The sequence below is a fragment of the Sus scrofa genome, chromosome 5 (genome assembly GCF_054392235.1).
Source record: "Sus scrofa isolate SSC_HxYL_T2T_F1_AM1 chromosome 5, Sscrofa_HxYL_maternal_Yorkshire_Landrace_v2.0, whole genome shotgun sequence".
In the NCBI taxonomy this organism is placed as follows: Eukaryota; Metazoa; Chordata; class Mammalia; order Artiodactyla; family Suidae; genus Sus; species Sus scrofa.
Window position 1 is genome coordinate 15,691,351 of NC_139387.1, and position 12,881 is coordinate 15,704,231.

At 46.5% G+C, this 12,881-nt stretch overlaps 1 protein-coding gene across 5 annotated transcripts in view; it reads right to left on the reverse strand.

Moving 5' to 3' along the window:
- RFX4 (regulatory factor X4) overlaps window positions 1-12,881 on the reverse strand; it is a 168,505-nt gene that overhangs the window by 35,999 nt on the left and 119,625 nt on the right. For all 5 annotated transcript variants that reach the window (XM_021091569.2, XM_021091568.2, XM_084955470.1 and 2 more), the window contains exons 9-11: window positions 9,321-9,421; window positions 7,214-7,272; window positions 2,552-2,696 (exon numbers count right to left, since the gene is read on the reverse strand). In XM_021091569.2, the coding sequence (XP_020947228.1) occupies window positions 2,552-2,696; window positions 7,214-7,272; window positions 9,321-9,421 (305 nt within the window). The remainder of the gene's footprint in view (window positions 1-2,551; window positions 2,697-7,213; window positions 7,273-9,320; window positions 9,422-12,881) is intronic.

Below are 12,881 nucleotides of genomic sequence, written 5' to 3' on the forward strand. Positions count from 1 at the left end.
CAGCATGCTCAAGTCCCAGTGTGCACATCTTAAGGTAAGCCAAGCATCCTAAGGCAGCATCTACATCACAGATGTGAGGGTAACCCCCTAAAGCAAGAATTCATGGACCCGTCAATTGGCTGCAAAGAAAGGAGAGTGCAGCGTCCAGCTGCCCCTAGTCCTACTCAAACTGACCTTTGCTCCAGCTCACTGTGTTCAGGGACTTGCTTCCCACCTGTCTGGGAGGGGCAGGGAGGTGTGCCAGGCCATCTGCCTTCAGGCTTCCTTAATCCCCCTCACCCCCACACCGCATCACACAGGATGTCCTCTGTGGCAAAACATAGCCATTTGTAAATGACTTGCTCCATCTCTCATTTGCCATTAGCTCTACGCTCTGTGTGGGAAGGGCAGGGTCCATCTGATTCACAGCCCTTTGCTCAGCATCCAAGACAGTGCTTGATCCAAGACAGGCATTGAGTATCGGGTGGGCTGAACTGACTCTTATCATCACTCTCTTCCTCTAGAAGAATGTGATCACAGATTTAAAGGGTGACACTCTGCTCCTGGCCTCAGAGGGCATAAAGAGAAAGCCCCCAAAGGTTCTTTCTTGGAGAGGCAGCGGTGACCTCCCTGCTGCTCCAGCAAAGGCTCAGAGCCCAGTCCCTAAAACAAGCAATGGTGACTGTATTTTTCCCTCTGAGTCTGAGTCACCTTTTCTTCCTCCAAGAAAGCCTCGGCGGGGACAAGGGAGCTGAGTCTGATGTCGCTAGACGGGTGAGCAGAACCAGGAAGGTGGATCACTCTGGGCTTCCAGCCATCTGTTTGGCCCTCCCCAAACACGGCCAGGCCCCTCCACCACACCTGGCCCTGCGTGAGGCCTGGGGGACATGGCCATCAGGGGTACGGCTAGCACTGTTCGGGTGCTCATGGCCAGGCTTTCCATTGCCTTCCAGAAGGAAAATCAGAGCAAAGAGCATGACTGTAAGAACTTGGAAAGACCCTGGAACCTCTGAGGCTTGCCTACCTCTTGTTATTTTTGTCTCCGCTGGTCATGTACGGGTGCATGGCAGTGACACTGAAAACTAAACCTGGATTCCAGATCCAGCTCTGCTCCCTTAGGAAAGGCTCACCAGCTCTCTGAGGCTCAGTTTTCTCATCTGTAATCTGGGGGTGATAAGCCAGTCTTCCCCAGGGGGCTGAGGTGGAGATTGAGATCATGACACAGGACCTGGCATAAACTAGGCAGTCGATCAGATGAACGATTATTTTAGTGGCAATCTCGAAAATTCTTAAGCAGGGAAAGGCAGGCTGGAGGCTGTTGCAGAGGAAGGAGTAAGAGCCTGAGAGGAGCTCTGGGGTCATCAGAAAGGAAGCCCCGGGGGTGGGGGGGGGCGTTGTCCTCTGTTTCTGCTGCTCCATTTGCTTTTGAAAAGAGGTCTCTCACAGAAACGCCTTGGGGAACACCTTCTCCTTCAGGGTAACAGTGTTGATGGGATATAGTGGAAACCTAGGGGGCTAGGGACTCTCAGAAAAGCAGGCTCCTCAGAGTGGGGGACAGCCACTTTGAAGCTTCCTGAGTGATGCCACTACTAGGGTCTGGGACTTCGCCTTCAGAAGGTGCAGCAGCTGCCCTATTCCCCACCTCCAGAACAATCTCAGCACCAAGCTTTCTGACAGCTGATGGGGGGGAGGGTGGACTCACTCTCTCCACTGCCCCTCCCCACCCCCCAGCCATGAGAAAGGGAGGCTGAGCAAAGTAAGGAAGTGGCTGCCAGACCCTGGTCCAGGGGATTCCCTGGGCAGAGGCTGTGATGGGCTGTTGAGGAAGGGCAGAGACCTGCTAAGAACGGCGGTGTTCTCTGGTCCTCTCATGTCCTCTGCTGCTAAGGACAGCAACCCCACCACATCGGGATAATATTTGGAGCGGTATTCTATCAGCCTGTGTCCACAGGGGCATGAACATGGGTTCTCAGAAGTAAACCACCACCATCCTTCCCCATCTCAAACATCTACTGTGACTGAGAGGTTTAAGTGCCAACAAGTGGGCTGACTCCTGTGATTCCACCAAAAAGTAGGCAACACGTCCAGCTGCCTCCAGGCTGACATACATGAGAGAGGCAGCCAGCTTTTGTCCTCTTTGGTTGATGCCATTGAGGGAATTGCACCTGGCACTGACAGTCATGTGTGGGATCTTCTGCCTGACGTCTCGTGCTGCCCAACACCCCAGAACCCATTTTCCCCAGCCATGTTGACCCACGTCCTCGAAAATCAACCAGCCCTTTCATCTCAGCTGACCCATTTAACAGGTACAAGAAGAGAGATGGAATCCCAGGGAGCGGGATAGGGTGGGGAGGCCACTTAATTATTTGTCAAGATATACTTTCTTTTTTTTTTTTTTTCTTTCTGCTGCACCCCTGGCATATGGAAGTTCCTGGGCCAGGGGGCAAACCCACACCATATTGGCAACTTGAATCACTGCAGTGACAATGCTGGATCTTTAACCCACTGCACCACAAAGGAACTCCACACCCTTTTTTAAAACAAACAAACCCGCCCTGGTAGAACATCTTACACTGTATGATGAGCTTCCGGTGCTCATCGCGTGTGTCTTCCATGGTGTAAAGAGTTTGCTTGGTGATGCTGTTGAGGTCCACGTTCCTCCAGTCTTCCAGCATTTGGAATGTGATGTCTGCACTGTGGATGACTGTTCGAGATGCCTGGAATCCAATCCAGTCAACTCATTAGCTCACGGGTTGTTAGGTTATAATCCCTTCCCTTTACTTCCTTTTAGTCCTTTTTAATGAATCTGCTTATGGCATTTGCAAACTCTTTTGCAATTCCAGAAAACTCGATTGCAGGAAATAAACACACAAGTCTAGAACTCAGAAGATCTGTGTAGTGTTTTCTCTGTGGCTCCCTCCTCACATCGCTCTTTGGAGGAAACTACACTGCAGTGGCCTAGGTCAGACCTGCTGTTCCCGTCCCCTTTGGTCTTGATCCTGTGGGACAATGGGATGGCGCCCAGAGATCTGTCAGCCTCCTGATGTGACTTAGTGGGGTGAGAGCTCTGTGTTTAATAACCCATGTCTCCAGTGCCTGAGCTGCAGTAGGTACAGATCTAGGGAGGGTCTTGCTGCACTTGAGCCTACGATAGATTCAACCCCAGAAATTTTACAGTGTGTGTTTTTCATATAAACGCATTCTGAAGCATTTTAAGGTTGAGCTTCCTGTTTTTTGCTTTTTTATATAGTTAACTATAGTGACTAAAACAATGATGAAAAATTGAGATGGAAGAAAAGGAAAACTATACCTTACAACTCAGTGGTTTGTTCGGTGCAACTGACAAGGGCTTAATCTCTAAAATATACAAACAACTTATACAACTTTACAGCAAAAAAGCCAACAACCCAATTGAAAAATGGGCAAAAGACCTGAATAGACCTTTCTCCAAAGAAGATATATAGATGGGCAACAAGCACATGAAAAAATACTCAATATCACTGATTATTAGAGAAATGCAAATCAAAACTACTATGAGGTACCACTTCACACCAGTCAGAATGGCCGTTGATTAATAAGTCCACAAATAACAAACACTAGAAAGGGTGTGGAGAAAAGGGAACCCTCCTGCACTGTTGGTGGGAATGTAAGCTGGTACAACCACTACGGAGAACAGTATGGAGTGCCTCAGAAAAGTAAATATAGAACTACCATATGACCCAGCAATCCCACTCTGGGGCATATATCCGGACAAAGCTTTCCTTGAAAAAGACACATGCACCTGCATGTTCATTGCAGCACTCTTCACAATAGCCAAGACATGGAAACAACCCAAATGTCCATCAAAAGATGATTGAATTAAGAAGATGTGGGATATATACACAATGGAATACTACTCAGCCATAAAAAAAGAACAAAATAATGCCATTTGCAGCAACATGGATAGAACTAGAGACTCTCATACTAAGTGAAGTTGGAAAGAGAAAGACAAATACCATATGGTATCACTTATATCTGGAATCTAATATATAGCACAGATGAACCTTTCCGCAGAAAAGAAAATCATGGACTTGGAGAACAGACTTGTGGTTGCCAAGGGGGAGAGGGAGGGAGTGGGATGGACAGGGAATTTGGGGGTAATAGATACAAACTATTGTCCTTGGAATGCATAAGCAATGAGATCCTGCTGTGTAGCACTGGGAACTGTATCTAGTCACTTATCATGGAACATGATAATGTGAGAAAAAAGCATGTATACATGAATGTGTAACTGGGTCGCCTTGCTCTATAGCAGAAAATTGACAGAACACTGTACACCAGCTATAATGGAAAAATAAAAATCGGTATTAAAAAAAACACAACTCCCTGGTTAACGTATGTGTGAGTGTGTGCGTGTGTGTGTGTGTGTGTGTGTGTGTGTGTGTATTTAACTGGTGACTTCCTCAGCAAACTCTCATTAGTGGAACTCAAATTTGCAAGCTGGAACAATACTCGGAACAATAATACTTGGAACCACCAAGTTGGAACAATATTGATAAAAGCAAAGAAAAACATTTCCAGAATCATTTCCTTTACTTGCATGTTTTCAAAAATGTCTTTAATAAAACAAAATGAGATTTCAAAGACACATGGACATTTTAAATTTCCTGATGGTTGTGAATTTCCAATCAAAGGTACATACTGACAGCCCCTTTAACACCTAGACTGTCCAAGCACAGGTATAATCTTACTTAAACCATTATAGAACTCTTTGCAGGTCACAGAGGCCTAGAATATATGAATAAATGAAAAGTGAGTTGGGTTGGTCTCTAATGATAATGAAAACAACTGAATGTAAACGTCTGGGATTCTGGGTCAACTATGCTTAGTTCAAATCCTGGACCAGCTGATTGATTTGGGACAGGCAAGCAGGTTAAACTCAGCTTCCTGATCTATAAAACGGAGATGGAACAGTATCACTTTAAGAGGGCTGCTGTTGAGGATTCCTTGGGATGTTTGAAAGGTACACAGTCCAGGGAGTATGAATTCAAGATATGAGGCTACTGTTATGCAGGTCGATTCCGTTGTAATGGCACTGACACCTCAGGGCCTTTGCACAGGTGCTCCTACTGCTGGAATGTTCTTCTCTCACCCTGCCCCATCCATCCTATCATCATGTATGTTCCAACTTAAACCCATGGTACCTATGGAGAGGCCTTCTCAACACTTTATCTAAGCAGGACCTAAAGAGCCCCCATTACCCTCTATTTCCATTCTCTTTTCCTTTGTAACACTTAGCACTTTTAATTTTTTTTTTTTTTCCTGCTGAGGGCAGGTGCCACTAAGCATGTGTCTGGCACACAGTAGGCCCTCACAAGATTTTGTGGGTTGACTGACTGAGATATGAATGTCAAGTTGCTGGCTTAGGTGAATCTGAGAGGGCCTGAATATTTGGGTTTAAGCTCTTGGGCTTAAGTATCTGGGGATGAGTTTTTGGCTAGATGTTGTTTAGTCTGACTTGCCTTGTGTGTATTTAGGAAAGCTCGCTGGGATAATAGCTAACATGCTCCGTGTTGTTTCATTCCCAGCCACTAACCCCAGTTCTTTGGCTGAGGAATGTGTCTAACCGTGAGGATGGAAAGACAGCAGTTGCTGATGAAATTATGGGCTGTCCCTGTGGAAAGTGGAGAGAGGGAGAGACGGAGGGGGAGAGAGAGGGAGAGGGGAGAGAGGGAGCGGGGGAGAGAGGGAGTGCACACATGAGCAGGCAGGTAGTTAGACGCATGGGTATGGATGCTTTTACCTACATGCACATTAAAGGGTCAAAGTCCTTCCTAAACTATGTCTGGTTCTTAGGAAGTTCCTAAAACCATGTCTAGTTCCCTGATATCATCCCAAAGCAGCTCTTCCAAGCTGGGGGAAAGAACCAGAAGGTATGTAGTCTCTGAAATATGGCAGTGTTTCTAATTCTTTTGCTAATACTTGTTTTCTTTCCTGAAATCCCATTAATCTGTGAGGCTCAACCCAGAACAATGCCCAGGTATGGCCCCTGTCACAGTCTGAATGTGGAAGGGTTTCCCTCTGGTCTCTGAATCACCCCATGTGCCATTTATGCAGGGGCCGATTATACTTTCTGGTTCCAGGCCTGGAGCCTTCCTTCTGGAAACCCCTCCCTTCCAACTTGACCTTGAATAAACAGCACCAACCTAGAACTGAGAGTATAAGGGGAAGGTTAAAAACCCAAGCATAGAAAGAAGGCAGGCAGGGGATCTACATGAGGTCCAAGCGTAAGAGAAAGTGGGGTGATGAGGAGGGCCTAGCCGGCTGGAGTGAAGCTCTGCCCGTTCAGCTGGTTACTGCCCCGGGGAAATTAGCTCTGAAATTGCCAGCTCTTCACATTTTTCTACAGAAAATTTGTATCTTTAGTTGTCATCTCCTAGTTTCAACTGTTAGTGCCTAAGTTAAAAAAAAAAAATTGATTATATGCCAATCAAACATTTGAGGGCCAGATTGGACCTGCATCCACCAGTTTGCCCCCTCTGCTCTAAGGTCGTTAATAGTTTAACGAATGTTAATGGGCTGCCTTAACAGACTTAGATTCTCTTCATTGAGGTGCAAAATTAACAGAAATGCAAAACTTTATACCATCAGTTAGAACTAGAGAGTTAACGGTGGACTCTTCCACTTTTTTACTGTATACAATTTTTTTGTATATTTTCATTTTTAAATAGTAAGCACATGTCACTTTTGTGCTTCAAAGGACCAAAATCTGGAAAAAGACAAAATTGGGGTGATTTTGCACCCCCAGGCTACACGTGGGGATGTCTGGGGACATTCTTGGCAGTCACAACCAAGGTGGTGCCTGGGAGTGGGTGGTCTTCTTGGCATCTAGTGTGTAGAGGCCAGGGATGCGCCTACACATCTACAATGCCTGGAACGGCTCTTGGCAGCAAAGAATCATCCAGCCCCCAAAGGCAACAGGTGCCAAGAAACCCTGATGTACTTGAAACACAAACTTGTGGACCTAGACCATCTGGAAGTCTAACAGGCAACTGAGGTCAGAAATTATTGCGTATGTTAGTTGAAACAATGTCGTGATTGGCTAACATTGCTACCCTGTATCTATAGAAACTGAAGATAACAGTGTGCTATTGAACAGCCACACCCTGACAGAGCCTCTCTAGAGTTACGGTGGGTTTGCCCCTCATTTGTTGTGATTTAGCAGAAGTTAGAACGCATAACACAGGACCGCTACCTGGCAAAGGTGATTTAGTGATGTTTGCCGTCTCAGAATTTGGGAAAATCTTCTCGACACTGCAAGAAGAAAAGAGTGAGCGTGAAATAGTTGCATGCTTTATGACCCTACCTTGGCTTTTCCACAGGCATACTTCAGAAAGTAGCTTCCTTATTCACCTAACTTTGTCTCCCTGTTCAACCCTATTTCCTGCATCCACGGGCAAAACCTGCATTTGATTCTTTGTTCTCCCCTTTGGACAACTATTTCCAAAGACGGTGGTATTTGGGGTACGTATTTCAAAGGTGCCCGCACACCACACTGGCAGGTGTGAGAAATTGTGGCATCAATCAACCGTGAGTAAAAGCAATTATTCCCTTGTCTTTCATTTCACTAATTGCCGGCTCAATCACTTCTCCCCATAAATAATGGCAGGAATCAAGTGGAAGCTTTGAAGAAGGCCCTTTAAGAATTAGTACTATCTACTAGGAAACTGAGACTGCACCTCAGTGGTAGGGCTCAGGGTTGCTTCTAGGATGGACCCCTGGGCAGCACACCTTGAATGTGGCTTTGCATTCATAATCTGTCATTTTTTATCCAACCATCTCCATGACCTGTGTGTTTTGATGATCCTGTGTCGTATGCTAACATAACAGGCTGTTGCTTTGAAGGGAGAGCCACCTAGTATTTGTAGCTTTTGTTGTGAGCCACGTGGGAAGTCCTGGCATCTGTAGCTTTTGAAGCAGACAAGCCATGGGCCAGGCCAAGGTCTTCATCCTTACAGAGTCCTTTGGAGTAGCATGTGTCTCTACTCCTTCTGTGTTTCCTACGTGCACCCCCAAGGCCCCCTGGGAAGAGCAGGTGCCTTCAGGCACCCACAGGTGGCAGGTCTAACAAACCTCCTGGCTGGGGACTTTCAACAGGTTTGTTTTGCCAGCATAATTAAAACAGGCACGGGGCATTCTTCTCATTAATTTCTGAACTGGTCAAGAAACAGAAATTTCCCTGGGATTATTCTAATTTGTACTCAGAGCCAGCTTGGTTGGAAAAATAGGGCGTGGGGTAGAGGGATGGGGGGGTGGGGGGACAGATGAACTTCTAATTTTCCAGGCCGATCAATCGTTAATCCTTCTCCTTAATTACTTTTTCTTTAACTTTGTGATGTGGAATTTAGTGCTCCTGAAAAGAAAAGAACTGAGAGCCGTGAAATAAAGCGGGCTTTATCAATAGGTGATGGGCACGGCAGGCGGCCTCAAAGCACGTCTGAAAGGGCCCCCTTTGCCTGTGGAGAGAGGGTAATTTGATCTCCTTCATTTTCCTTGCTGGCACTTATTTCGGGCAAGAATGGCAAGCTGTATTCAAATGGGGCTTTAAGAAGCATATATCTTAAAACTGTGTTTTGCTGAAAATCATTTCATCTGTGCTTAATAGCACGTGAATCTTCTCACAAGCACAGAGGCGTGGAGCCAGAGAAATAGGACCAGCTTTCTCAGGCAAAATGAACGCTGGGGAATGAGTGGTGAGACTCGGCAGAAAAGATTCACAGTCCCAATCCCCTATGAGAAATACTGATGTTTCCTTTCCCACTAAGCAGAGAGGTAAACATGGGAAGCCCTGAAGATGCTCTCCGCCTTCTGCGACCCCATTTCAGGGGCAGGAGCTTTGGAGAAAACGCTGTTGTAGACGGACTTGAGTTTGACTCCTGGCCCCTAGTTACCACCTGAGTGGCTGTGTGGCTTTGGGGAAGTGTCTTTGCCTCTCTGTAGAAGAGGGATACTGTTTCCCATGTTGCAGAGGTGGGTGAGGACTGAATGGGATGAGGCATGTGGGGGTGACAGCAGAAACCCTGGCCTCAGACAGAGAGACCGGGGAAGCCAGTCCTGCCTCTGAAGCTTGCTCCCTCCCTAAGCCTATTTCATTTTAAGTAAAGGAGAGGGGTGCTTCCCATAATAAATATTTTGTGAGGATGAAATAAGTTAATGCACGGAAAGCGCGAAGCATGATACTGGGTGCTCTAAGGCCTCAGTCCATGATAGCTATTCTTATTATTTTATTAACAACCTAGGTGAAATGTTTGGCACAAAAATGTTACCCTCCCTTCCCCTCTGCTCCCAAACTCAGCACTTACATTCAAACTTGATGTTTCGCAAATTTTCTGGGAGGTCGTGGAGGGCCACTTTTAACCACTCATCCAGCTGCTTGGCAAATTTTCGGATCACCTGGGTTAAACTACAAAAAGAAAGGACACATTTTAAGTGCCTCAGCTGTTGCCTGGTCCTCCCCACAGGCCCCTACAGAGTCTGCATTTCCTCTGATCCTGTGTTGGCTGCAACCGTTTGGTGCCACTGATGTGTGTGGTGAGGCAACTGCAGCGACAGGGTGGGCAGCCCAAGCCCTGTGGAGAGCTGGCGAGTCTGAGAAAGACACCGACAGCATGTGCCCTGGTGCCGATGCTTGTGGACCAAGGAGACGCAGCATACACAGGTGTGGGGGAAAGCCCCCTGCCAGGCCTGGCAGCATCCAGAACCCTCCCTGTGAGCAAGACGCCATCCTTGGTGTTTTTGAAGAGGCTTTTGTGGGAGGGGTAATGACAGGGAGCAGTGGGCCTGAGAGCACTGTTTTGCAGTTGGCCTCTCCTCCTCCTGCGGCCCCGTCTTGTCCAAGCCCTCAAGCCAGGCAGGAACCCTGTCTACAGCAGATGGTTACACCTGCAACCCGGCCAGGGCTCAGGCTGAATAAACTGCTGGCCTCTTGGCAGAAACTGGAAGCCATAGAATGTTTTTAAACTGGCAAACAACTCTGACCTGGGCCTTGAAACCACGTCAGATGTGGAAAGTCAAGGACTGCCTGGGGGCAGGAGAAGGGGAGTTAAAAGTGGAGGGTTGAGGGGACCGGTGTCTGCTCTAGATGGGAATGTGGGGTTGAGGAGACCTGCAGCACCACGTTCAGGCTCTCGCCATCAAAGTCATCCTAGGTCCAGTGTCCTCCATGAGGTCCTCCTTGGTCATGCTGGCCACAGGGACCTCTCCCCGTGCCGACCATCCACCCCATCCTTGCCTTCCATCAACACCACCCACCCTGCCCGTGTTCAGACTCCCACTGATTCCCCCCGCAGCTGGGTAGTCCTACTGTGTTTCTCTGCTCACTCACTTTTCCCTTTTCCAGGATGTAGTCCAACCTTCTCCATGGCCCTCACACTTCCAATCTCCCATCTACCCCATCTCCCCCCTCTCCACCAGCAGGTGGCATCACCTCCTACATCTGAGGGGGAAAAAAACCCCCAAAGAAGTCCACCTTCCTGATAGAATCAAGGAGCCAGCTGCATCCCTCTCCCTCCTTCCCTCTCAGCACTTTCCATTCCTGGTTGTTCCTTCTCCTGCCTATTCACCTTTTGTGCCCCCACCCCCACCCTGTCGAATTAATGTGCTCAAGGATGTCTCACCTTAAAAAACAAGAAACCTCTTTCCTCAAGCTCCCACCCTCTTTATTCTGTTTCACAGCCATACTTCTTCCAAGAGTTGTCCAGACTCTCTGCCTCCTCTTCTTCATCTCCATTTCCTCCTCAGTTCACCCTCATCCTTTGCCTACACAGCTCCCACCCAGGCAGCAGACGCCATCCATGGCCAAAACCCAATGGACGCGTTTTGGTTCTCATCTTGCTTGACGTCTGGCTGCATTCGGTTCTGTTGGCCCTTCTTCCTTTTGCGACATTAGCTCCCTTTGCTTCCCTTGGCATTCCTGACCCCTCCATCTCTGGCTACTTCTCCTCTGTCACAAAGCTCAGCCCCCTCTGATGTCCCTGGCTGTTACATCTTCCAGGTCCAGTCTTGGGTCCCCTCTTATCACAGTGTATTCCTTCCTTGGGTACTTTCTCCATGCCCACAGCCTCAGTCACCATCTACACTCGCTTTCTGATCTCCATCTGGAGCAGAGGACTTTAACTCCAGACCAACTGCACACAGGACATCTCCATTTCAAAGCCCCCCAAACCCCGTCAAACTCAACATGTCCAAATGGAATTCATCATTTCCCCATCGGAACTGGTTCTTTTTCTCCCCCCTAATTCAGTGTGAACTCTGCTTTGGGTGAAGTTTTGTTTTAACGTTTTTATTATGAAAAATTTCAAATGTCCAAATACTCATGACTTGGCATCAACAATTAGCAACATTTTGCCAGTTTTATTAATGACAGTTCCTCTTCCTTTTTTAGAGTGTTTTAAACAAATTCAGGATGTTATATCATTTAACTCCTAAAAATGGAGTATGCATTTCAGGCAAGTTTTAAACATGTATTTATGTAGGTACATACATGCACACATAAACACTGAAAACCGCCATGTCATTGTTATACTTTACAGAATGAATAGTAATTCCTTAATATTATCAAATGTCCAATTTGTACTCAAATTCCTCTAGTCCTCTCCAAGACAACTTCTGGTTTGTCTGAATCAGGATCTAAATACGTTCCACACATTGCATAAAAGATACCACATTGCCTGTTCCGTTTTTAAATCTTTTTAAAAAATTCTATTTCTTGCCATTGGTTTATTGGCCACATCATGTTATTTCTTCCCTGGAATGCCCCACAGTCTGATTTGGTTGATTTATTTCTCATTTATCCTGTGTGCTTTCCATCAGCTGGGCCCACGAAGAGGAGAAAAAGAAACAAAAGCTGAAGGAACTAATATAAAACAACTAGCAAGATGGAATATTTTAATCCAACCATATAAATTCATTACATTAAATATAAAGGTCTAGACATAGCAACTAAAAATAGAAATTGTCACACTGAATAAAAAAGCAAGACCTCATTATAAGTTGTCTATATGAAATCTGCTTTAAATATGAAGACACAGAGTCACAGAGTGGAAGAATATGTGTAATGCAAATACTAATTTTTTTTTTTTTTTTGTCTTTTTGCCTTTTCTTGAGCCGCTCTCTCGGCATATGAAAGTTCCCAGGTTAAGGGTCCAATCAGGGCTGTAGCCACTGGCCTACACCACAGCCACAGCAACATGGGATCCGAGCCACGTCTGCGACCTACGCCACAGCTCACGGCAACGCCGGACCCGCAACCCACTGAGCAAGGCCAGGGATCGAACCCGCAACCTCATGGTTCCCAGTCGGATTCGTTAACCACTGCACCACGATTGGAACTCCGCAAATACTAATTTAAAAAAAAAAAAAAAGCTGGAGTAGCTATATTACTATCAAAGTAAACTTCTGGACAAGAAATAGCAGCAGTGATAAAGAAAAACACTACCTTATGGAAAGCAGGCAATTCATCAAGAGGTTATAACAATCCTAATGTGTATGTTTTTGAAAATAGAGGCGTTCCCATCATGGCTCACTGGAAGTGAATCTGACTAGTATCCATGAGGACGCAGGTTCAATCCCTGGCCTTGCCCATTGGGTTAAGGTTCCAGCAGTGCCATGAGCTGTGGTGTAGGTCACAGACCCGCCTCGGATCTGGCATTGCTCTGGCTGTGGCATAGGCTGGCAGTTACAGGTTTGATTTGACCCCTAGCATGGCAACTTCCATATGCTGTGGATGCAGCCCTAAAATTTTAGCCAAAAGAAAAGGAAAATAGAGCTTCAAAATACAAGAAGCAAAAACTGATAGGACTGAAAAAGAAATAGACAAATCCACAATTACAGTGAGAGACTTCTATACTCCTCTCTTGGTAATC